The sequence below is a fragment of the Mustelus asterias genome, unplaced genomic scaffold, assembly GCF_964213995.1.
Source record: "Mustelus asterias unplaced genomic scaffold, sMusAst1.hap1.1 HAP1_SCAFFOLD_348, whole genome shotgun sequence".
NCBI classification, from domain to species: domain Eukaryota; kingdom Metazoa; phylum Chordata; class Chondrichthyes; order Carcharhiniformes; family Triakidae; genus Mustelus; species Mustelus asterias.
This window is the reverse complement of record NW_027590307.1, coordinates 97,013-122,309: the sequence shown is the minus strand read 5'-3', so window position 1 is coordinate 122,309 and position 25,297 is coordinate 97,013. Positions and strand designations below refer to the sequence as shown.

The 25,297-nt window shown below is 49.7% G+C and overlaps 1 protein-coding gene across 2 annotated transcripts in view; it reads right to left on the bottom strand.

Moving 5' to 3' along the window:
* Positions 1–25,297, bottom strand: part of LOC144486459 (uncharacterized) — a 124,996-nt gene that overhangs the window by 32,223 nt on the left and 67,476 nt on the right. For both annotated transcript variants that reach the window (XM_078204492.1, XM_078204493.1), the window contains exons 2-4: positions 6,208–6,310; positions 4,328–4,472; positions 2,456–2,538 (exon numbers count right to left, since the gene is read on the bottom strand). In XM_078204492.1, coding sequence (XP_078060618.1) covers positions 2,456–2,538; positions 4,328–4,472; positions 6,208–6,310 — 331 coding nt within the window. The remainder of the gene's footprint in view (positions 1–2,455; positions 2,539–4,327; positions 4,473–6,207; positions 6,311–25,297) is intronic.

The window sequence follows — 25,297 nt, the reverse complement described above, 5'->3', positions numbered from 1 at the left end:
CTGCACTGTCAGAGGGTCAGTACTGAGGGAGTGCTGCACTGTCAGAGGGTCAGTACTGAGGGAGTGCTGCACTGTCAGAGGGTCAGTACTGAGGGAGTGCTGCACTGTCAGAGGGTCAGTACTGAGGGAGTGCTGCACTGTCAGAGGGTCAGTACTGAGGGAGTGCTGCACTGTCAGAGGGTCAGTACTGAGGGAGTGCTGCACTGTCAGAGGGTCAGTACTGAGGGAGTGCTGCACTGTCAGAGGGTCAGTACTGAGGGAGTGCTGCACTGTCAGAGGGTCAGTACTGAGGGAGTGCTGCACTGTCAGAGGGTCAGTACTGAGGGAGTGCTGCACTGTCAGATGGTCAGTACTGAGGGAGTGCTGCACTGTCAGAGGGTCAGTACTGAGGGAGCGCTGCACTGTCAGAGGGTCAGTACTGAGGGAGTGCTGCACTGTCAGAGGGTCAGTACTGAGGGAGTGCTGCACTGTCAGAGGGTCAGTACTGAGGGAGTGCTGTACTGTCAGAGGGTCAGTACTGAGGGAGTGCTGCACTGTCAGAGGGTCAGTACTGAGGGAGTGCTGCACTGTCAGAGGGTCAGTACTGAGGGAGTGCTGTACTGTCAGAGGGTCAGTACTGAGGGAGTGCCGCACTGTCATGACTACACTCTTTCCTATCAGCTGATAACTGGTGGCCTGACTGCCCTCTTGTGGACATAGTGAATAAACAATCGAACTGGCCGTGACCACATTAATGCTGGCGGGATCTTGCTGTGCATTGATTCCTACATCACAACAGATGAGAATGATACAAAAATGTGGAAGTATTGCAAATTGTGAAGACGACAGTGTCGAAATTGACAAAGGGCTTAGACAAGTTGGTGGAGTGAGCAGATGGGTGGCAGGTGGATTTCAATGTGGATAAATGTGAGGTGATTCATTCTGGTAGGATGAATTTATAGAATAAAGGATTCAATGCTAGAAGGGACACAGGAGCAGAGGGAGCTGGGTATCTCAGTGCTTAGATCACTGAAGGTGGCAGGACAGATGGAGAGAGTAGTTAATAAAACATATTATATTCTGGGCTTTATTAACTGGGGCAGAGAGTACAAGAACAAAGAGGTTATGCTGAACTTATACAAGACATTAGCTCGATCTGAGCTGGAATATAGTGCACAGTTCTGGGCACCACACTATTAGAAGGATGTGAACACATTGTAGAGAGTGTGGAGGAGGTTTACAAGAATGGTTCCAGGGATGAGAAACTTCAGTTATGGAGATAGATTGGAGAGATTGGGACTGTTCTCCTTGGAGAGAAGAAGGCTGAGAGATTTGATGGAGATGTTTAAAATCATGAGGGAGCTGGGCGGAGTAGATCGGGAGAGATTGTTCCAGTCGGAAGACGGATTGAGAATGGGAGAGGCAATTCATTGGCAAAAGTGAAAGTGATGTGAGAAAAATATCTTCACACAGCAAGTGGTTAGGGTCTGGAACGCACTGCCTGAGGGAGAGGCAGCTTCAACTGAAGCATTCAAGCCTGTTCAGTGGTAAGAGTGAACATAATGGCGCTTAGCAAGCTGCTCATCCGGGGAGCCAGCGCAGATTCAAAGTGCCAAACGGCATCCATTTGTGCCATAACAACTCTGTGATTCTGTGACTGAACTTGGAAAAGCACTGCATGGACTGCGAAACACGCTGGGGTGTCCTGCAGACCAAGCCGTCGCTACACAAACACAAAACCTTCAGTTCAATTTGATACATTCACAACCATTTGACCGTGCATTGGCTGGTCTGGACTGTATGCAACCAATGGGGGAGCAGGGATGCAATGGCAGGACATGATTGGCTGACAGAAGGTGCTAAAACCAGCTAACAAAAGGACCCTGGGAAGTGCAATGTCCGAACTCTGTTGGGGGTTGTGGGCTTTAAACACAGCCCCAGGGACCTGGGTTCGATTCCCGGCTCGGGTCACTGTCTGTGTGGAGTTTGCACATTCTCCTCGTGTCTGCGTGGGTTTTCTCCGGGTGCTCCGGTTTCCTCCCACAGTCCAAAGATGTGCGGGTTAGGTTGATTGGCCATGCTAAAATTGCCCCTTAGTGTCCTGGGATGCGTGGATTCGCGGGTAAAATATGTAGGGATATGGGGGTAGGGCCTGGGTGGGATTGTGGTCGGTGCAGACTTGATGGGCCGAATGGCCTCTTTCTGTACTGTAGGGTTTCTATGATTTCTATGATTCTATGATTCTATGACTAAGAAAACAACTGGCTTGCACGTGTAGATTCAAAGTAACAGCAACAGATTTATTGGAAGAGATGTTGTCTGCTCAGAGGACAAACTCAGAGTAAAACAGCATCCGCTGCAACACCCTAATGACATCATCATCAAATCATGTGATCAGCTTTGAAAGCAACCATGCAACCATTAAAATATATAACAGGAAAGTTCTCTCCCTCTTGCAAATAAAAATCCAGTGTACCTGTAATGGCCGACTGGAAGATCTTGCAAGACACTCCGGATTTTGAGTAATCTGTCCTCTTCCAATTGCGTGTTAACCGCATCCTTTCCATCAGAAAATATTAAGAATGAAAGAATATCAACAACACAGAGAAAGATGAAACAACATATCAGACAATGTAGAGAGAGATTTACTCTGTATCTAACCCCGTGCTGTACCTGTCCTGGGAGTGTTTGATGGGGACAGTGTAGAGGGAGCTTTACTCTGTATCTAACCCCGTGCTGTACCTGTCCTGGGAGTGTTTGATGGGGACAGTGCAGAGGGAGCTTTACTCTGTATCTAACCCCGTGCTGTACCTGTCCTGGGAGTGTTTGATGGGGACAGTGTAGAGGGAGCTTTACTCTGTATCTAACCCCGTGCTGTACCTGTCCTGGGAGTGTTTGATGGGGACAGTGCAGAGGGAGATTTACTCTGTATCTAAACCCGTGCTGTACCTGTCCTGGGAGTGTTTGATGGGGACAGTGCAGAGGGAGATTTACTCTGTATCTAACCCCGTGCTGTACCTGTCCTGGGAGTGTTTGATGGGGACAGTGCAGAGGGAGATTTACTCTGTATCTAACCCCGTGCTGTACCTGTCCTGGGAGTGTTTGATGGCGGATAGTGTAGATGGAGATTTACTCTGTATCTAACCCCGTGCTGTACCTGTCCTGGGAGTGTTTGATGGGGACAGTGTAGATGGAGATTTACTCTGTATCTAACCCCGTGCTGTACCTGTCCTGGGAGTGTTTGATGGGGACAGTGTAGATGGAGATTTACTCTGTATCTAACCCCGTGCTGTACCTGTCCTGGGAGTGTTTGATGGGGACAGTGCAGAGGGAGATTTACTCTGTATCTAAACCCGTGCTGTACCTGTCCTGGGAGTGTTTGATGGGGACAGTGTAGAGGGAGCTTTACTCTGTATCTAAACCCGTGCTGTACCTGTCCTGGGAGTGTTTGATGGGGACAGTGTAGATGGAGATTTACTCTGTATCTAACCCCGTGCTGTACCTGTCCTGGGAGTGTTTGATGGGGACAGTGCAGAGGGAGATTTACTCTGTATCTAAACCCGTGCTGTACCTGTCCTGGGAGTGTTTGATGGGGACAGTGTAGATGGAGATTTACTCTGTATCTAAACCCGTGCTGTACCTGTCCTGGGAGTGTTTGATGGGGACAGTGTAGAGGGAACTTTACTCTGTATCTAACCCCGTGCTGTACCTGTCCTGGGAGAGTTTGATGGGGACAGTGTAGAGGGAGCTTTACTCTGTCTCTAACCCCGTGCTGTACCTGTCCTGGGAGTGTTTGATGGGGACAATGTAGAGGGAGATTTACTCTGTATCTAACCCCGAGCTGTACCTGTCCTGGGAGTGTTTGATGGGGACAATGTAGAGGGAGATTTACTCTGTATCTAACCCCGAGCTGTACCTGTCCTGGGAGTATTTGATGGGCATGATGTGGAGATGCCAGCGTTGGACTGGGGTAAACACAGTAAGAGGTCTCACAGCATCAGGTTAAAGTCCAACAGGTTTATTTGGTCGCACAAGTCACAAGCTTTCGGAGCGCTGCTCCTTCATCAGGTGAGGGACAGTGTAGAGGGAGCTTTACTCTGTATCTAACTAACCCCGTGCTATACCTGTCCTGGGAGTGTTTGATGGGGACAGTATAGAGGGAGCTTTACTCTGTCTCTAACCCCGTGCTGTACCTGTCCTGGGAGTGTTTGATGGGGACAGTATAGAGGGAGCTTTACTCTGTATCTAACCCCGTGCTGTACCTGTCCTGGGAGTGTTTGATGGGGACAGTATAGAGGGAGCTTTACTCTGTATCTAACCCCCAGTAGAAAGTGTCAAATGAACTTACTGCAAATTTATCATAGAGCTGGTACATGAGTAGTGGATTGGGTAATTCCCGGAAGTAAGCTTTACAGAGGGAGCTGACACAGTGAATGTCCTGGAAATACACATCCTTGGAGAGATCAGCTGTCTTTTCACTGTCAAATTCCTGTCTGTGAAGGAACGGGGAGATAAGGAATAATTGGAATGAACTGAGAGTGAGTCAGAGGGATAGAGATGGAGAGAAGCAGAACACAGAGAGACAGAAAGATGGGGAGTGATGATGAAATGGACAGAGGGAAAGAGAGGGACAGAGGGAGGGAGAGTGCCAGAAACAGAGCAAATGAGTGGGAGGGACAGAGACAGAGAACAAAAGGGAGAGACTAGAAGAAAGAAAGACAGAGAAAGAAAGAGAGAGATCAAGAAGGCAAGGAGAGAGGGAGACACACAGCAAGAGAAACAGATAGGGATGAAGAGAGGTTGTAAGGCAGAGAGAAGAGAAGTGAGATAGCAAGAGAGACTGAAAGAGTGAAAAAGAGTGTGCCAGAGCGACAGAGAGACAGAGAGAAAGAGAAAGTGAGAGACAGAGAGAAAGAAAGAGAAACGCACAAATATAGACACAGTGAGAAAGAGAGGGAGTTGGCATAAATGCATCTTTTTCTGATTGGCAGTCAGTGACTAGTGGGGTTCCGCAGGGATCTGTGCTCGGACCCAACTGTTCACATTATATATTAATGATTTGGAAGAGGAAACTGAATGTATTATCTCCAAATTTGCAGATGATACAAAGTTGGGTGGGAGGGTGAGCTGTGAGGGGGATGCAGAGATGCTTCAGTGTGATTTGGACAGGCTGAGTGTGTGGGCATCTGCATGGCAGATGCAGTGGATAAGTGTGAGGTTATCCACTTTAGTAGCAATAATAGAAAGACAGATTATTACTTGAATGGGTGTAAATTGAGAGAGGTGGATACTCAACAAGGCCTTGGAGTCCTCGTGCATCAGTCGCTGAAAGTAAGTGCACAGGTACGGCAGGCAGTAAAGAAGGCAAATGTCATGTTGGCCTTCATAATGAGAGGATTTGAGGACAGAGATACGGATGTTTTGCTGCAATTGTATAGGGCGTTGGTGAGGCCACACCTGGAATATTGTGTTCAGTTTTGGTGTCCTTATCTGAGGAAGGATGTCCTTGCTATAGAGGGAGTGCAGCGAAGATTTACCAGGCTGATTCCTGGGATGGCAGGTCTGTCATATGAGGATAATCTAAGTCGATTAGGATTATATTCATTGGAATTTGGAAGAGTGAAAGAGGATCTCATAGAAATTTATAAAATTCCAACAGGATTAGACAGGGTCGACTCAGAAAGAATGTTCCTGATGGTGGGGGAGTCCAGAACGAGGGGTCATAGTTTGAGGATAAGGGGTAAACCTTTTAGAACTGAGATGAGGAGAAATTTCTTCACCCAGAGGGTGGTGAACGTGTGGAATTCACACAGAATGCAGTTGAGGGCAAAACATTGTCTGATTTCAAGAAGAAATTAGATAGGGCTCTTGGGGCTAAAGGGATCAAGGGACATGGGAAGGAAGGAGGGATCAGGATATTGAATTTGATGATCAACCATGATCAAAATGAATGGCGGAGCAGGCTCGAAGGGCCGAATGGCCTACTCCTGATTCTCGTTTCTATGTTGCTCTGAGAGAGAGAGAGACCATGTGCAACAGAGATATGGAAGAGAGGGGCAAAGAGAGAGAGAAACATAGAGAGACAGAAAGGCAGTCAGAGAGAAACAGAGAGAGGCAAAAGGAGAAGGAAATAAAGGGGAGAGAGAGATGTGGAGGGAGATAGTAAAGTAGGGAGACAAGAGAGGCAATGAGTAGACAATGGAGCATCTGCTTATTGTGAGGTTTCACCTGAGTTTCTGGATATTAGATGATACGCCGGAGAGACGATAGATTCCATCAACAATTCCATGTTCCTCAATGAATTCTGCGCAGCTTCTCAGAACCTGAGGGACTGAAAAACGAGAGAATGATAGTTGGATAGGAATACAGAAAGCAAGAGGGAAAGAGAGAATGATAGAAAGGAAATGAATCAGAGAGATACAATTCAAGAGAAAATTAGCAAGATATCTGTTCAGCGACTGGGCTTCCAAGGAACCAATCTCCCACTGAGTGTCACTGAGAGAGATATCTGTTTACTGACTGGTGTCTAACAGACTATCTCTCAAAGAGATATCTGTACACTGACTGGTGTCTCTCAGTCCCTCTCTCTCAGGGAGATATCTGTACACTGACTGGTGTCTCTCAGTCCCTCTCTCACAGGGAGATACCTGTACACTGACTGGTGACTCTCAGTCCCTCTCTCACAGGGAGATATCTGTACAATGACTGGTGTCTCTCAGTCTCTCTCTCTCAGGGAGATATCTGTACATTAACTGGTGTCTCTCAGTCTCTCTCTCTCAGGGAGATATCTGTACACTGACCGGTGTCTCTCAGTCCCTCTCTCACAGGGAGATATCTGTACACTGACTGTGTCTCTCAGTCCCTCTCTCTCAGGGAGATATCTGTACACTGACTGGTGTCTCTCACTCCCTCTCTCACAGGGAGATATCTGTACACTGACTGGTGTCTCTCACTCCCTCTCTCCCAGGGAGATATCTCTACACTGACTGGTGTCTCTCACTCCCTCTCTCTCTCAGGGAAATGTCTGTACACTGACTGGTGTCTCTCTGTCCCACTCTCTCATGGAGATATCTGTACACTGACTGGGGTGTCTCAGTCCCTCTCAGGGAGATATCCGTACACTGACTGTGTCTCTCTGTCCCACTCTCTCAGGGAGATATCTGTACACTGACTGGTGTCTCTCAGTCCCTCTGTCACAGGGAGATACCTGTACACTGACTGGTGACTCTCAGTCCCTCTCTCACAGGGAGATATCTGTACACTGACTGGTGTCTCTCAGTCTCTCTCTCTCAGGGAGATATCTGTACACTGACTGGTCTCACAGTCTCTCTCTCTCAGGGAGATATCTGAACACTGACTGGTGTCTCTCAGGCCCTCTCTCTCAGGGAGATATCTGTACACTGACTGGTGTCTCTCACTCCCTCTCTCCCAGGGAGATATCTGGACACTGACTGGTGTCTCTCACTCCCTCTCTCTCTCAGGGAAATGTCTGTACACTGACTGGTGTCTCTCTGTCCTTCTCTGTCAGGGAGATATCCGTACACTGACTGGGGTCTCTCACTCCCTCTCTCTCTCAGGGAAATATCTGTACACTGACTGGTGTCTCTCACTCCCTCTCTCCCAGGGAGATATCTCTACACTGACTGGTGTCTCTCACTCCCTCTATCCCAGGGAGATATCTGTACACTGACTGGTGTCTCTCACTCCCTCTCTCTCTCAGGGAAATGTCTGTACACTGACTGGTGTCTCTCTGTCCCTCTCTCTCATGGAGATATCTGTACACTGACTGGGATGTCTCAGTCCCTCTCAGGGAGATATCCGTACACTGACTGTGTCTCTCTGTCCCACTCTCTCAGGGAGATATCTGTACACTGACTGGAGTCTCTCAGTGCCTCTCTCTCAGGGAGATATCTGTACACTGCCTGGTGTCTCTCTGTCCCTCTCTTTCAGGGAGATATTTGTACACTGACTGGTGTCTCTCAGTCCCTCTCTCTCAGGGAGATATCTGTACACCGACTGGTGTCTCTCTGTCCCTCTCTCAAAGGGAGATATCTGTACACTGACTGGTGTCTCTCAGTCCCTCTCTCTCAGGGAGATATCTGTACACTGACTGGTGTCTCTCAGTCCCTCTCTCTCAGGGAGATATCTGTACACTGACTGGTGTCTCTCAGTCCCTCTCTCTCAGGAGGATATCTGTCCACTGACTGGTGTCTATTAGTCTCTCTCTCTCAGGGAGATATCTGTTCACTGACTGGTCTCTCTCAGTCCCTCTCTCTCAGGGAGATATCTGTACACTGACTGGTGTCTCTCAGTCCCTCTCTCTCAGGGAGATATCTGTACACTAACTGGTGTCTCTCAGTCCCTCTCAGGGAGATGTCTGTGCACTGACTGGTGTCTCTCAGTCCCTCTCTCTCAGGGAGATATCTGTACACTGACTGGTGTCTCTCAGTCCCTCTCTCTCAGGGAGATATCTGTACAATGACTGGTGTCTCTCAGTCCCTCTCTCTCAGGGAGATATCTGTACACTGACTGGTGTCTCTCAGTCCCTCTCTCTCAGGAGGATATCTGTACACTGACTGGTGTCTATTAGTCTCTCTCTCTCAGGGAGATATCTGTACACTGACTGGTGTCTCTCAGTCCCTCTCTCTCAGGGAGATATCTGGACACTGACTGGTGTCTCTCAGTCCCTCTCTCTCAGGGAGATATCTGTACACTGACTGGTGTCTCTCAGTCCCTCTCTCTCAGGGAGATATCTGGACACTGACTGGTGTCTCTCAGTCCCTCTCTCTCAGGGAGATATCTGTATACTGACTGGTATACTTCAGTCCCTGTCTTTCAGGGGATATCTGTACACTGACTGGTGTCTCTCAGTCCCTCTCTCGCAGGGAGATATCTGGACACTGACTGGTGTCTCTCAGTCACTCTCTCTCAGGGAGATATCTGTACACTGAATGGTGTCTCTCAGTCCCTCGCCATCAGGGAGCCATCGGTACACTGACTGGTGTCTGTCAGTCCCTCTCTCTCAGGGCGATATCTGTACACTGACTGGTGTCTCTTAGTCCCTTTCTCTCAGGGAGATATCTGTACACTGACTGGTGTCTCTCAGTCCCTCTCTCTCAGGGAGATATCTGTACACTGACTGGTGTCTCTTAGTCCCTCTCTCTCAGGGAGATATCCGTACACTGACTGGTGTCTCTCTGTCCCTCTCTCTCAGGGAGATATCTGTACACTGACTGGTGTCTGTCAGTCCCTCTCTCTCAGGGCGATATCTGTACACTGACTGGTGTCTCTTAGTCCCTTTCTCTCAGGGAGATATCTGTACACTGACTGGTGTCTCTCAGTCCCTCTCTCTCAGGGAGATATCTGTACACTGACTGGTGTCTCTCAGTCCCTCTCTCTCAGGGAGATATCTGTATACTGACTGGTATATCTCAGTCCCTGTCTTTCAGGGGATATCTGTCCACTGACTGGTGTCTCCCAGTCCCTCTCTCTCAGGGAGATATCTGTACACTGACTGGTGTCTCTCAGTCCCTCTCTCTCAGGGAGATATCTGTACACTGACTCGTGTCTCTCAGTCCCTCTCTCGCAGGGAGATATCAGGACACTGACTGGTGTCTCTCAGTCACTCACTCTCAGGGTGATATCTGTACACTGAATGGTGTCTCTCAGTCCCTCTCTCTCAGGGAGATATCTGTACACTGACTCGTGTCTCTCAGTCCCTCTCTCGCAGGGAGATATCAGGACACTGACTGGTGTCTCTCAGTCCCTCTCTCTCAGGGAGATATCTGTACACTGAATGGTGTCTCTCAGTCCCTCTCTCTCAGGGAGATATCTGTACACTGACTGGTGTCTCTCAGTCCCTCTCGTTCAGGGCGATATCTGTACACTGACTGGTGTCTCTCAGTCCCTCTCTCTCAGGGAGATATCTGTATACTGACTGGTATATCTCAGTCCCTGTCTTTCAGGGGATATCTGTACACTGACTGGTATCTCTCAGTCCCTCTCTCGCAGGGAGATATCTGGACACTGACTGGTGTCTCTCAGTCACTCTCTCTCAGGGAGATATCTGTACACTGACTGGTGTCTCTCAGTCCCTCTCTCTCAGGGAGATATCTGTACACTGACTGGTGTCTCTCAGTCCCTCTCTCGCAGGGAGATATCTGTACACTGACTGGTGTCTCTCAGTCCCTCTCTCTCAGGGATATATCTGTACACTGACTGGTGTCTCTTAGTCCCTCTCTCTCAGGGAGATATCTGTACACTGACTGGTGTCTCTCTGTCCCTCTCTCTCAGGGAGATATCTGTACACTGAATAGTGTCTCTCTGTCCCACTCTCTCAGGGAGATATCTGTATACTGACTGCTGTATCTCAGTCCCTCTCTCTCAGGGAGCTATCGGTACACTGACTGGTGTCTCTCAGTCCCTCTCTCTCAGGGAGATATCTGTATACTGACTGGTATATCTCAGTCCCTGTCTTTCAGGGGATATGTGTACACTGACTGGTGTCACTCAGTCCCTCTCTCGCAGGGAGATATCTGGACACTGACTGGTGTCTCTCAGTCACTCTCTCTCAGGGAGATATCTGTACACTGAATGGTGTCTCTCAGTCCCTCGCCATCAGGGAGCTATCGGTACACTGACTGGTGTCTCTCAGTCCCTCTCTCTCAGGGAGATATCTGTACACTGACTGGTGTCTCTTAGTCCCTCTCTCTCAGGGAGATATCTGTACACTGACTGGTGTCTCTCTGTCCCTCTCTCTCAGGGAGATATCTGTACACTGACTGGTGTCTGTCAGTCCCTCTCTCTCAGGGAGATATCTGGACACTGACGGGTGTCTCTCAGTCCCTCTCTCTCAGGGAGATATCTGTACACTGACTGGTGTCTCTCAGTCCCTCTCTCTCAGGGAGATATCTGTACACTGACTGGTGTCTCTCAGTCCCTCTCTCTCAGGGATATATCTGTATACTGACTGGTATATCTCAGTCCCTGTCTTTCAGGGGATATCTGTCCACTGACTGGTGTCTCCCAGTCCCTCTCTCTCAGGGAGATATCTGTACACTGACTGTGTCTCTCAGTCCCTCTCTCTCAGGGAGATATCTGTACACTGACTCGTGTCTCTCAGTCCCTCTCTCGCAGGGAGATATCTGGACACTGACTGGTGTCTCTCAGTCACTCACTCTCAGGGTGATATCTGTACACTGACTGGTGTCTCTCAGTCCCTCTCTCGCAGGGAGATATCTGGACACTGACTGGTGTCTCTCAGTCACTCACTCTCAGGGAGATATCTGTACACTGAATGGTGTCTCTCAGTCCCTCTCTCTCAGGGAGATATCTGTACACTGACTGGTGTCTCTCACTCCCTCTCTCTCAGGGCGATATCTGTACACTGACTGGTGTCTCTCAGTCCCTCTCTCTCAGGGAGATATCTGTACACTGACTGGTGTCTCTCAGTCCCTCTCTCTCAGGGAGATATCTGTATACTGACTGGTATATCTCAGTCCCTGTCTTTCAGGGGATATCTGTACACTGACTGGTATCTCTCAGTCTCTCTCTCGCAGGGAGATATCTGTACACTGACTGGTGTCTCTCAGTCCCTCTCTCTCAGGGAGATATCTGAATACTGACTGGTATATCTCAGTCCCTGTCTTTCAGGGGATATCTGTACACTGACTGGTGTCTCTCAGTCCCTCTCTCGCAGGGAGATATCTGGACACTGACTGGTGTCTCTCAGTCACTCTCTCTCAGGGTGATATCTGTACACTGAATGGTGTCACTCAGTCCCTCGCCATCAGGGAGCTATCTGTACACTGACTGGTGTCTCTTAGTCCCTTTCTCTCAGGGAGATATCTGTACACTGACTGGTGTCTCTCAGTCCCTCTCTCTCAGGGAGATATCTGTACACTGACTGGTGTCTCTTAGTCCCTCTCTCTCAGGGAGATATCTGTACACTGACTGGTGTCTCTCTGTCCCTCTCTCTCAGGGAGATATCTGTACACTGACTGGTGTCTGTCAGTCCCTCTCTCTCAGGGCGATATCTGTACACTGACTGGTGTCTCTTAGTCCCTTTCTCTCAGGGAGATATCTGTACACTGACTGGTGTCTCTCAGTCCCTCTCTCTCAGGGAGATATCTGTACACTGACTGGTGTCTCTCAGTCCCTCTCTCTCAGGGAGATATCTGAATACTGACTGGTATATCTCAGTCCCTGTCTTTCAGGGGATATCTGTCCACTGACTGGTGTCTCCCAGTCCCTCTCTCTCAGGGAGATATCTGTACACTGACTGGTGTCTCTCAGTCCCTCTCTCTGAGGGAGATATCTGTACACTGACTCGTGTCTCTCAGTCCCTCTCTCGCAGGGAGATATCAGGACACTGACTGGTGTCTCTCAGTCACTCACTCTCAGGGTGATATCTGTACACTGAATGGTGTCTCTCAGTCCCTCTCTCTCAGGGAGATATCTGTACACTGACTCGTGTCTCTCAGTCCCTCTCTCGCAGGGAGATATCAGGAAACTGACTGGTGTCTCTCAGTCCCTCTCTCTCAGGGAGATATCTGTACACTGAATGGTGTCTCTCAGTCCCTCTCTCTCAGGGAGATATCTGTACACTGACTGGTGTCTCTCAGTCCCTCTCTCTCAGGGCGATATCTGTACACTGACTGGTGTCTCTCAGTCCCTCTCTCTCAGGGAGATATCTGTATACTGACTGGTATATCTCAGTCCCTGTCTTTCAGTGGATATCTGTACACTGACTGGTATCTCTCAGTCCCTCTCTCGCAGGGAGATATCTGGACACTGACTGGTGTCTCTCAGTCACTCTCTCTCAGGGAGATATCTGTACACTGACTGGTGTCTCTCAATCCCTCTCCCTCAGGGAGATATCTGTACACTGACTGGTGTCTCTCAGTCCCTCTCTCGCAGGGAGATATCTGTACACTGACTGGTGTCTCTCAGTCCCTCTCTCTCAGGGAGATATCTGTACACTGACTGGTGTCTCTTAGTCCCTCTCTCTCAGGGAGATATCTGTACACTGACTGGTGTCTCTCTGTCCCTCTCTCTCAGGGAGATATCTGTACACTGACTAGTGTCTCTCTGTCCCACTCTCTCAGGGAGATATCTGTATACTGACTGCTGTATCTCAGTCCCTCTCTCTCAGGGAGCTATCGGTACACTGACTGGTGTCTCTCAGTCCCTCTCTCTCAGGGAGATATCTGTATACTGACTGGTATATCTCAGTCCCTGTCTTTCAGGGGATATCTGTACACTGACTGGTGTCTCTCAGTCCCTCTCTCGCAGGGAGATATCTGGACACTGACTGGTGTCTCTCAGTCACTCTCTCTCAGGGAGATATCTGTACACTGAATGGTGTCTCTCAGTCCCTCGCCATCAGGGAGCTATCGGTACACTGACTGGTGTCTCTCAGTCCCTCTCTCTCAGGGAGATATCTGTACACTGACTGGTGTCTCTTAGTCCCTCTCTCTCAGGGAGATATCTGTCCACTGACTCGTGTCTCTCAGTCCCTCTCTCGCAGGGAGATATCTGGACACTGACTGGTGTCTCTCAGTCACTCACTCTCAGGGTGATATCTGTACACTGACTGGTGTCTCTCAGTCCCTCTCTCGCAGGGAGATATCTGGACACTGACTGGTGTCTCTCAGTCCCTCTCTCTCAGGGAGATATCTGTACACTGAATGGTGTCTCTCAGTCCCTCTCTCTCAGGGAGATATCTGTACACTGACTGGTGTCTCTCACTCCCTCTCTCTCAGGGCGATATCTGTACACTGACTGGTGTCTCTCAGTCCCTCTCTCTCAGGGAGATATCTGTACACTGACTGGTGTCTCTCAGTCCCTCTCTCTCAGGGAGATATCTGTATACTGACTGGTATATCTCAGTCCCTGTCTTTCAGGGGATATCAGTACACTGACTGGTATCTCTCAGTCTCTCTCTCGCAGGGAGATATCTGGACACTGACTGGTGTCTCTCAGTCACTCTCTCTCAGGGAGATATCTGTACACTGACTGGTGTCTCTCAGTCCCTCTCTCTCAGGGAGATATCTGAATACTGACTGGTATATCTCAGTCCCTGTCTTTCAGGGGATATCTGTACACTGACTGGTGTCTCTCAGTCCCTCTCTCGCAGGGAGATATCTGGACACTGACTGGTGTCTCTCAGTCACTCTCTCTCAGGGTGATATCTGTACACTGAATGGTGTCTCTCAGTCCCTCGCCATCAGGGAGCTATCGGTACACTGACTGGTGTCTCTCAGTCCCTCTCTCTCAGAGAGATATCTGTACACAGACTGGTGTCTCTCAGTCCCTCTCTCTCAGGGAGATATCTGTACACTGACTGGTGTCTCTCTGTCCCTCTCTCTCAGGGAGATATCTGTACACTGACTGCTGTATCTCAGTCCCTCTCTCTCAGGGAGCTATCGGTACACTGACTGGTGTCTCTCAGTCCCTCTCTCACAGGGAGATATCGGTACACTGACTGGTGTCTCTCAGACTATCACTCAGGGAGATATCTGTATAATGACTGTGTCTCTCAGTCCCTCTCTCTCAGGGAGATATCTGTACCACTGACTGTGTCTCTCAGTCCCTCTCTCTCAGGGAGATATCTGTACACTGACTGTGTCTCTCAGTCCCTCTATCTCAGGGAGATATCTGTACACTGACTGGTGTCTCTCACACACTCTCTCCCAGGGAGATATCTGTACACTGAATGGTGTCTCTCAGACTATCTCTCAGGGAGATATCTGTACACTGACTGGTGTCTCTCAATCCCTCTCTCTCAGGGAGATATCTGTATAATGACTGTGTCTCTAAGTCCCTCTCTCTCAGGGAGATATCTGTACACTGACTGTGTCTCTCAGTCCCTCTCTCTCAGGGAGATATCTGTACACTGACTGTGTCTCTCTGTCCCTCTCTCTCAGGGAGATATCTGTACACTGACTGTGTCTCTCACTCCCTCTCTCCCAGGGAGATATCTGTACACTGACTGGTGTCTCTCAGTCCCTCTCTCTCAGGGAGATATCAGTACACTGACTGGTGTCTCTCACTCCCTCTCTCCCAGGGAGATATCTGTACACTGACTGGTGTCTCTCAGACTATCTCTCAGGGAGATATCTGTACACTGACTGGTGTCTCTCAATCCCTCTCTCTCAGGGAGATATCTATATAATGACTGTGTCTCTCAGTCCCTCTCTCTCAGGGAGATATCTGTACACTGACTGTGTCTCTCAGTCCCTCTCTCTCAGGGAGATATCTGTACTCTGACTGTGTCTCTCAGTCCCTCTCTCTCAGGGAGATATCTGTACACTGACTGTGTCTCTCACTCCCTCTCTCCCAGGGAGATATCTTTGCACTGACTGGTGTCTCTCAGTCCCTCTCTCTCAGGGAGATATCTGTACACTGACTGGTGTCTCTCACTCCCTCTCTCCCAGGGAGATATCTGTACACTGACTGGTGTCTCTCAGTCCCTCTCTCACAGGGAGATATCTGTACACTGACTGGTGTCTCTCACTCCCTCTCTCTCTCAGGGAAATATCTGTACAATGACTGGTGTCTCTCAGTCCCTCTCTTTCAGGGAGATATTTGTACACTGACTGGTGACTCTCAGTCCCTCTCTTTCAGGGAGATATCTGTACACTGACTGGAGTCTCTCAGTGCCTCTCTCTCAGGGAGATATCTGTACACTGACTGTGTCTCTCAGTCCCACTCTCTCAGGGAGATATCTGTATACTGACTGGTGTCTCTCAGTCCCTCTCTCTCAGGGAGCTATCGGTACACTGACTGGTGTCTCTCAGTCCCTCTCTCTCAGGGAGATATCTGTATACTGACTGGTATCTCTCAGTCCCTGTCTTTCAGGGGATATCGGTACACTGCCTGGTGTCTCTCAGTCCCTCTCTCTCAGGGAGATATCTGTACACTGACTGGTGTGTCACAGTTCCTCTCTCTCAGGGAGCTATCGGTACACTGACTGGGGTCTCTCAGTCCCTCTCCATCAGGGAGCTATCGGTCCATTGACTGGTGTCTCTCAGTCCCTCTCTCTCAGGGAGATATCAGTACACTGACTGGTGTCTCTCTGTCCCTCTCTCTCAGGGAGATACCTGTACACTGACTGGTGTCTCTCATTCCCTCTCTCTCAGGGAGATACCTGTTCACTGACTGGTGTCTCTCTGTCCCTCTCTCTCAGGAAGATGTCTGTTCACTGACTGGTGTCTCTCATTCCCTCTCTCTCAGGGAGATATCTGTACACTGACTTGTGTCTTTCAGTCCCTCTCTCTCAGGGAGATATCTGTACACTGACTGGTGTCTCTCAGTCCCTCCCTCTCAGGGAGATATCTGTACACTGACTGGTGTCTCTCATTCCCTCTCTCTCAGGGAGATATCTGTACACTGACTGGTGTATCTCAGTCCCTCTCTCTCAGGGAAATATCTGGACACAGACTTGTGTCTCTCAGTCCCTCTCTCTCAGGGAGATATCTGTACACTGACTGGTGTCTCCCATTCCCTCTCTCTCAGGGAGATATCTGTACAATGACTGGTGTCTCTCAGTCCCTCTCTTTCAGGGAGATATTTGTACACTGACTGGTGACTCTCAGTCCCTCTCTTTCAGGGAGATATCTGTACACTGACTGGAGTCTCTCAGTGCCTCTCTCTCAGGGAGATATCTGTACACTGACTGGTGTCTCGCAGTCCCTCTCTCTCAGGGAGTTATCTGTACACTGACTGGTGTCTCTCAGTCCCTCTCTTTCAGGGAGATATTTGTACACTGACTGGTGACTCTCAGTCCCTCTCTTTCAGGGAGATATCTGTACACTGACTGGAGTCTCTCAGTGCCTCTCTCTCAGGGAGATATCTGTACACTGACTGGTGTCTCCCAGTCCCTCTCTCTCAGGGAGACATCTGTACACTGACTGGTGTCTCTCAATCCCTCTCTCTCAGGGAGATATCTGTACACTGACTGGTGTCTCACAGTCCCTCTCTCGCAGGGCGATATCTGTACACTGACTGGTGTCTATTAGTCTCTCTCTCTCAGGGAGATATCTGTACACTGACTGGTGTCTCTCAGTCCCTCTCTCTCAGGGAGATATCTGTACACTGACTGGTGTCTCCCAGTCCCTCTCTCTCAGGGCGATATCTGTACACTGACTGGTGTCTATTAGTCTCTCTCTCTCAGGGAGATATCTGTACACTGACTGGTGTCTCTCAGTCCCTCTCTCTCAGGGAGATATCTGACCCTGACTGGTGTCTCTCAGTCCCTCTCTCTCAGGGAGATATCTGTACACTGACTGTGACTCTCACTCCCTCTCTCCCAGGGAGATATCTGTACACTGACTGGTGTCTCTCAGTCCCTCTCTCTCAGGGAGATATCTGTACACTGACTGGTGTCTCTCACTCCCTCTCTCCCAGGGAGATATCTGTACACTGACTGGTGTCTCTCAGTCCCTCTCTCACAGGGAGATATCTGTACACTGACTGGTGTCTCTCACTCCCTCTCTCCCAGGGAGATATCTGTACACTGACTGGTGTCTCTCAGTCCCTCTCTCCCAGGGAGATATCTGTACACTGACTGGTGTCTCTCAGTCCCTCTCTCTCAGGGAGATATCTGTACACTGACTGGTGTCTCTCACTCCCTCTCTCCCAGGGAGATATCTGTACACTGACTGGTGTCTCTCAGTCCCTCTCTCTCAGGGAGATATCTGTACACTGACTGGTGTCTCTCACTCCCTCTCTCCCAGGGAGATATCTGTACACTGACTGGTGTCTCTCAGTCCCTCTCTCACAGGGAGATATCTGTACACTGACTGGTGTCTCTCAGTCCCTCTCTCTCAGGGAGATATCTGTACACTGACTGGTGTCTCTCACTCCCTCTCTCCCAGGGAGATATCTGTACACTGACTGGTGTCTCTCACTCCCTCTCTCTCTCAGGGAAATATCTGTACAATGACTGGTGTCTCTCTGTCCCTCTCTCTCAGGGAGATATCTGTACGCTGACTGGGGTGTCTCAGTCCCTCTCAGGGTGATATCCGCACACTGACTGTGTCTCTCTGTCCCACTCTCTCAGGGAGATATCTGTATACTGACTGGTGTCTCTCAGTCCCTCTCTCTCAGGGAGCTATCGGTACACTGACTGGTGTCTCTCAGTCCCTCTCTCTCAGGGAGATATCTGTATACTGACTGGTATCTCTCAGTCCCTGTCTTTCAGGGGATATCTGTACACTGACTGGTGTCTCTCAGTCCCTCTCTCTCAGGGAGATATCTATACACTGACTGGTGTGTCACAGTTCCTCTCTCTCAGGGAGCAATCGGTACACTGACTGGTGTCTCTCAGTCCCTCTCCATCAGAGAGCTATCGGTCCATTGACTGGTGTCTCTCAGTCCCTCTCTCTCAGGGAGATATCAGTACACTGACTGGTGTCTCTCTGTCCCTCTCTCTCAGGGAGATACCTGTACACTGACTGGTGTCTCTCATTCCCTCTCTCTCAGGGAGATACCTGTTCACTGACTGGTGTCTCTCTGTCCCTCTCTCTCAGGAAGATATCTGTTCACTGACTGGTGTCTCTCATTCCCTCTCTCTCAGGGAGATATCGGTACACTGACTTGTGTCTTTCAGTCCCTCTCTCTCAGGGAGATATCTGTACACTGACTGGTGTCTCTCAGTCCCTCTCTCTCAGGGAGATATCTGTACACTGACTGGTGTCTCTCATTCCCTCTCTCTCAGGGAGATATCTGTACACTGACTGGTGTCTCACAGTCCCTCTCTCCCAGGAAGATATCTGTACACTGACTGGTGTATCTCAGTCCCTCTCTCTCAGGGAAATATCTGTACACAGACTTGTGTCTCTCAGTCCCTCTCTCTCAGGGAGATATCTGTACACTGACTGGTGTCTCTCAGTCCCTCTCTTTCAGGGAGATATTTGTACACTGACTGGTGACTCTCAGTCCCTCTCTTTCAGGGAGATATCTGTACACTGACTGCAGTCTCTCAGTGCCTCTCTCTCAGGGAGATATCTGTACACTGACTGGTGTCTCTCAGTCCCTCTCTCTCAGGAAGATATCTGTACACTGACTGGTGTCTCTCAGTCCCTCTCTTTCAGGGAGATATTTGTACACTGACTGGTGACTCTCAGTCCCTCTCTTTCAGGGAGATATCTGTACACTGACTGGAGTCTCTCAGTCCCTCTCTTTCAGGGAGATATCTGCACACTGACTGCAGTCTCTCAGTGCCTCTCTCTCAGGGAGATATCTGTACACTGACTGGTGACTCTCAGTCCCTCTCTTTCAGGGAGATATCTGTACACTGACTGGAGTCTCTCAGTGCCTCTCTCTCAGGGCGATATCTGTACACTGACTGGTGTCTATTAGTCTCTCTCTCTCAGGGAGATATCTGTACACTGACTGGTGTCTCTCAGTCCCTCTCTCTCAGGGAGATATCTGTACACTGACTGGTGTCTCTCAGTCCCTCTCTCTCAGGGAGATATCTGTACACTGACTGTGACTCTCACTCCCTCTCTCCCAGGGAGATATCTGTACACTGACTGGTGTCTCTCAGTCCCTCTCTCTCAGGGAGATATCTGTACACTGACTGGTGTCTCTCACTCCCTCTCTCCCAGGGAGATATCTGTACACTGACTGGTGTCTCTCAGTCCCTCTCTCACAGGGAGATATCTGTACACTGACTGGTGTCTCTCACTCCCTCTCTCTCTCAGGGAAATATCTGTACAATGACTGGTGTCTCTCTGTCCCTCTCTCTCAGGGAGATATCTGTACACTGACTGGGGTGTCTCAGTCCCTCTCAGGGTGATATCCGCACACTGACTGTGTCTCTCTGTCCCACTCTCTCAGGGAGATATCTGTATACTGACTGGTGTCTCTCAGTCCCTCTCTCTCAGGGAGCTATCGGTACACTGACTGGTGTCTCTCAGTCCCTCTCACTCAGGGAGATATCTGTATACTGACTGGTATCTCTCAGTCCCTGTCTTTCAGGGGATATCTGTACACTGACTGGTGTCTCTCAGTCCCTCTCTCTCAGGGAGATATCTATACACTGACTGGTGTGTCACAGTTCCTCTCTCTCAGGGAGCAATCGGTACACTGACTGGTGTCTCTCAGTCCCTCTCCATCAGAGAGCTATCGGTCCATTGACTGGTGTCTCTCAGTCCCTCTCTCTCAGGGAGATATCAGTACACTGACTGGTGTCTCTCTGTCCCTCTCTCTCAGGGAGATACCTGTACACTGACTGGTGTCTCTCATTCCCTCTCTCTCAGGGAGATAACTGTTCACTGACTGGTGTCTCTCTGTCCCTCTCTCTCAGGAAGATATCTGTTCACTGACTGGTGTCTCTCATTCCCTCTCTCTCAGGGAGATATCGGTACACTGACTTGTGTCTTTCAGTCCCTCTCTCTCAGGGAGATATCTGTACACTGACTGGTGTCTCTCAGTCCCTCTCTCTCAGGGAGATATCTGTACACTGACTGGTGTCTCTCATTCCCTCTCTCTCAGGGAGATATCTGTACACTGACTGGTGTCTCACAGTCCCTCTCTCCCAGGGAGATATCTGTACACTGACTGGTGTATCTCAGTCCCTCTCTCTCAGGGAAATATCTGTACACAGACTTGTGTCTCTCAGTCCCTCTCTCTCAGGGAGATATCTGTACACTGACTGGTGTCTCTCAGTCCCTCTCTTTCAGGGAGATATTTGTACACTGACTGGTGACTCTCAGTCCCTCTCTTTCAGGGAGATATCTGTACACTGACTGCAGTCTCTCAGTGCCTCTCTCTCAGGGAGATATCTGTACACTGACTGGTGTCTCTCAGTCCCTCTCTCTCAGGAAGATATCTGTACACTGACTGGTGTCTCTCAGTCCCTCTCTTTCAGGGAGATATTTGTACACTGACTGGTGACTCTCAGTCCCTCTCTTTCAGGGAGATATCTGTACACTGACTGGAGTCTCTCAGTGCCTCTCTCTCAGGGAGATATCTGTACACTGACTGGTGTCTCTCATTCCCTCTCTCTCAGGGAGATATCTGTACACTGACTGGTGTCTCTCAGTCCCTCTCTCACAGGGAGATATCTGTACACTGACTGGTGTCTCTCAGTCCCTCTCTCTCAGGGAGATATCTGTACACTGACTGGTGTCTCTCACTCCCTCTCTCCCAGGGAGATATCTGTACACTGACTGGTGTCTCTCACTCCCTCTCTCTCTCAGGGAAATATCTGTACAATGACTGGTGTCTCTCTGTCCCTCTCTCTCAGGGAGATATCTGTACGCTGACTGGGGTGTCTCAGTCCCTCTCAGGGTGATATCCGCACACTGACTGTGTCTCTCTGTCCCACTCTCTCAGGGAGATATCTGTATACTGACTGGTGTCTCTCAGTCCCTCTCTCTCAGGGAGCTATCGGTACACTGACTGGTGTCTCTCAGTCCCTCTCTCTCAGGGAGATATCTGTATACTGACTGGTATCTCTCAGTCCCTGTCTTTCAGGGGATATCTGTACACTGACTGGTGTCTCTCAGTCCCTCTCTCTCAGGGAGATATCTATACACTGACTGGTGTGTCACAGTTCCTCTCTCTCAGGGAGCAATCGGTACACTGACTGGTGTCTCTCAGTCCCTCTCCATCAGAGAGCTATCGGTCCATTGACTGGTGTCTCTCAGTCCCTCTCTCTCAGGGAGATATCAGTACACTGACTGGTGTCTCTCTGTCCCTCTCTCTCAGGGAGATACCTGTACACTGACTGGTGTCTCTCATTCCCTCTCTCTCAGGGAGATACCTGTTCACTGACTGGTGTCTCTCTGTCCCTCTCTCTCAGGAAGATATCTGTTCACTGACTGGTGTCTCTCATTCCCTCTCTCTCAGGGAGATATCGGTACACTGACTTGTGTCTTTCAGTCCCTCTCTCTCAGGGAGATATCTGTACACTGACTGGTGTCTCTCAGTCCCTCTCTCTCAGGGAGATATCTGTACACTGACTGGTGTCTCTCATTCCCTCTCTCTCAGGGAGATATCTGTACACTGACTGGTGTCTCACAGTCCCTCTCTCCCAGGAAGATATCTGTACACTGACTGGTGTATCTCAGTCCCTCTCTCTCAGGGAAATATCTGTACACAGACTTGTGTCTCTCAGTCCCTCTCTCTCAGGGAGATATCTGTACACTGACTGGTGTCTCTCAGTCCCTCTCTTTCAGGGAGATATTTGTACACTGACTGGTGACTCTCAGTCCCTCTCTTTCAGGGAGATATCTGTACACTGACTGCAGTCTCTCAGTGCCTCTCTCTCAGGGAGATATCTGTACACTGACTGGTGTCTCTCAGTCCCTCTCTCTCAGGAAGATATCTGTACACTGACTGGTGTCTCTCAGTCCCTCTCTTTCAGGGAGATATTTGTACACTGACTGGTGACTCTCAGTCCCTCTCTTTCAGGGAGATATCTGTACACTGACTGGAGTCTCTCAGTCCCTCTCTTTCAGGGAGATATCTGCACACTGACTGCAGTCTCTCAGTGCCTCTCTCTCAGGGAGATATCTGTACACTGACTGGTGACTCTCAGTCCCTCTCTTTCAGGGAGATATCTGTACACTGACTGGAGTCTCTCAGTGCCTCTCTCTCAGGGCGATATCTGTACACTGACTGGTGTCTATTAGTCTCTCTCTCTCAGGGAGATATCTGTACACTGACTGGTGTCTCTCAGTCCCTCTCTCTCAGGGAGATATCTGTACACTGACTGGTGTCTCTCAGTCCCTCTCTCTCAGGGAGATATCTGTACACTGACTGTGACTCTCACTCCCTCTCTCCCAGGGAGATATCTGTACACTGACTGGTGTCTCTCAGTCCCTCTCTCTCAGGGAGATATCTGTACACTGACTGGTGTCTCTCACTCCCTCTCTCCCAGGGAGATATCTGTACACTGACTGGTGTCTCTCAGTCCCTCTCTCACAGGGAGATATCTGTACACTGACTGGTGTCTCTCACTCCCTCTCTCTCTCAGGGAAATATCTGTACAATGACTGGTGTCTCTCTGTCCCTCTCTCTCAGGGAGATATCTGTACACTGACTGGGGTGTCTCAGTCCCTCTCAGGGTGATATCCGCACACTGACTGTGTCTCTCTGTCCCACTCTCTAAGGGAGATATCTGTATACTGACTGGTGTCTCTCAGTCCCTCTCTCTCAGGGAGCTATCGGTACACTGACTGGTGTCTCTCAGTCCCTCTCACTCAGGGAGATATCTGTATACTGACTGGTATCTCTCAGTCCCTGTCTTTCAGGGGATATCTGTACACTGACTGGTGTCTCTCAGTCCCTCTCTCTCAGGGAGATATCTATACACTGACTGGTGTGTCACAGTTCCTCTCTCTCAGGGAGCAATCGGTACACTGACTGGTGTCTCTCAGTCCCTCTCCATCAGAGAGCTATCGGTCCATTGACTGGTGTCTCTCAGTCCCTCTCTCTCAGGGAGATATCAGTACACTGACTGGTGTCTCTCTGTCCCTCTCTCTCAGGGAGATACCTGTACACTGACTGGTGTCTCTCATTCCCTCTCTCTCAGGGAGATAACTGTTCACTGACTGGTGTCTCTCTGTCCCTCTCTCTCAGGAAGATATCTGTTCACTGACTGGTGTCTCTCATTCCCTCTCTCTCAGGGAGATATCGGTACACTGACTTGTGTCTTTCAGTCCCTCTCTCTCAGGGAGATATCTGTACACTGACTGGTGTCTCTCAGTCCCTCTCTCTCAGGGAGATATCTGTACACTGACTGGTGTCTCTCATTCCCTCTCTCTCAGGGAGATATCTGTACACTGACTGGTGTCTCACAGTCCCTCTCTCCCAGGGAGATATCTGTACACTGACTGGTGTATCTCAGTCCCTCTCTCTCAGGGAAATATCTGTACACAGACTTGTGTCTCTCAGTCCCTCTCTCTCAGGGAGATATCTGTACACTGACTGGTGTCTCTCAGTCCCTCTCTTTCAGGGAGATATTTGTACACTGACTGGTGACTCTCAGTCCCTCTCTTTCAGGGAGATATCTGTACACTGACTGCAGTCTCTCAGTGCCTCTCTCTCAGGGAGATATCTGTACACTGACTGGTGTCTCTCAGTCCCTCTCTCTCAGGAAGATATCTGTACACTGACTGGTGTCTCTCAGTCCCTCTCTTTCAGGGAGATATTTGTACACTGACTGGTGACTCTCAGTCCCTCTCTTTCAGGGAGATATCTGTACACTGACTGGAGTCTCTCAGTGCCTCTCTCTCAGGGAGATATCTGTACACTGACTGGTGTCTCTCATTCCCTCTCTCTCAGGGAGATATCTGTACACTGACTGGTGTCTCTCAATCCCTCTCTCTCAGGGAGATATCTGTACACTGACTGGTGTCTCCCAGTCCCTCTCTCTCAGGGCGATATCTGTACACTGACTGGTGTCTATTAGTCTCTCTCTCTCAGGGAGATATCTGTACACTGACTGGTGTCTCTCAGTCCCTCTCTCTCAGGGAGATATCTGTACACTGACTGGTGTCTCCCAGTCCCTCTCTCTCAGGGCGATATCTGTACACTGACTGGTGTCTATTAGTCTCTCTCTCTCAGGGAGATATCTGTACACTGACTGGTGTGTCTCAGTCCCTCTCTCTCAGGGAGATATCTGTACACTGACTGGTGTCTCTCAGTCCCTCTCTCTCAGGGAGATATCTGTACACTGACTGTGACTCTCACTCCCTCTCTCCCAGGGAGATATCTGTACACTGACTGGTGTCTCTCAGTCCCTCTCTCTCAGGGAGATATCTGTACACTGACTGGTGTCTCTCACTCCCTCTCTCCCAGGGAGATATCTGTACACTGACTGGTGTCTCTCAGTCCCTCTCTCACAGGGAGATATCTGTACACTGACTGGTGTCTCTCACTCCCTCTCTCTCTCAGGGAAATATCTGTACAATGACTGGTGTCTCTCTGTCCCTCTCTCTCAGGGAGATATCTGTACGCTGACTGGGGTGTCTCAGTCCCTCTCAGGGTGATATCCGCACACTGACTGTGTCTCTCTGTCCCACTCTCTCAGGGAGATATCTGTATACTGACTGGTGTCTCTCAGTCCCTCTCTCTCAGGGAGCTATCGGTACACTGACTGGTGTCTCTCAGTCCCTCTCTCTCAGGGAGATATCTGTATACTGACTGGTATCTCTCAGTCCCTGTCTTTCAGGGGATATCTGTACACTGACTGGTGTCTCTCAGTCCCTCTCTCTCAGGGAGATATCTATACACTGACTGGTGTGTCACAGTTCCTCTCTCTCAGGGAGCAATCGGTACACTGACTGGTGTCTCTCAGTCC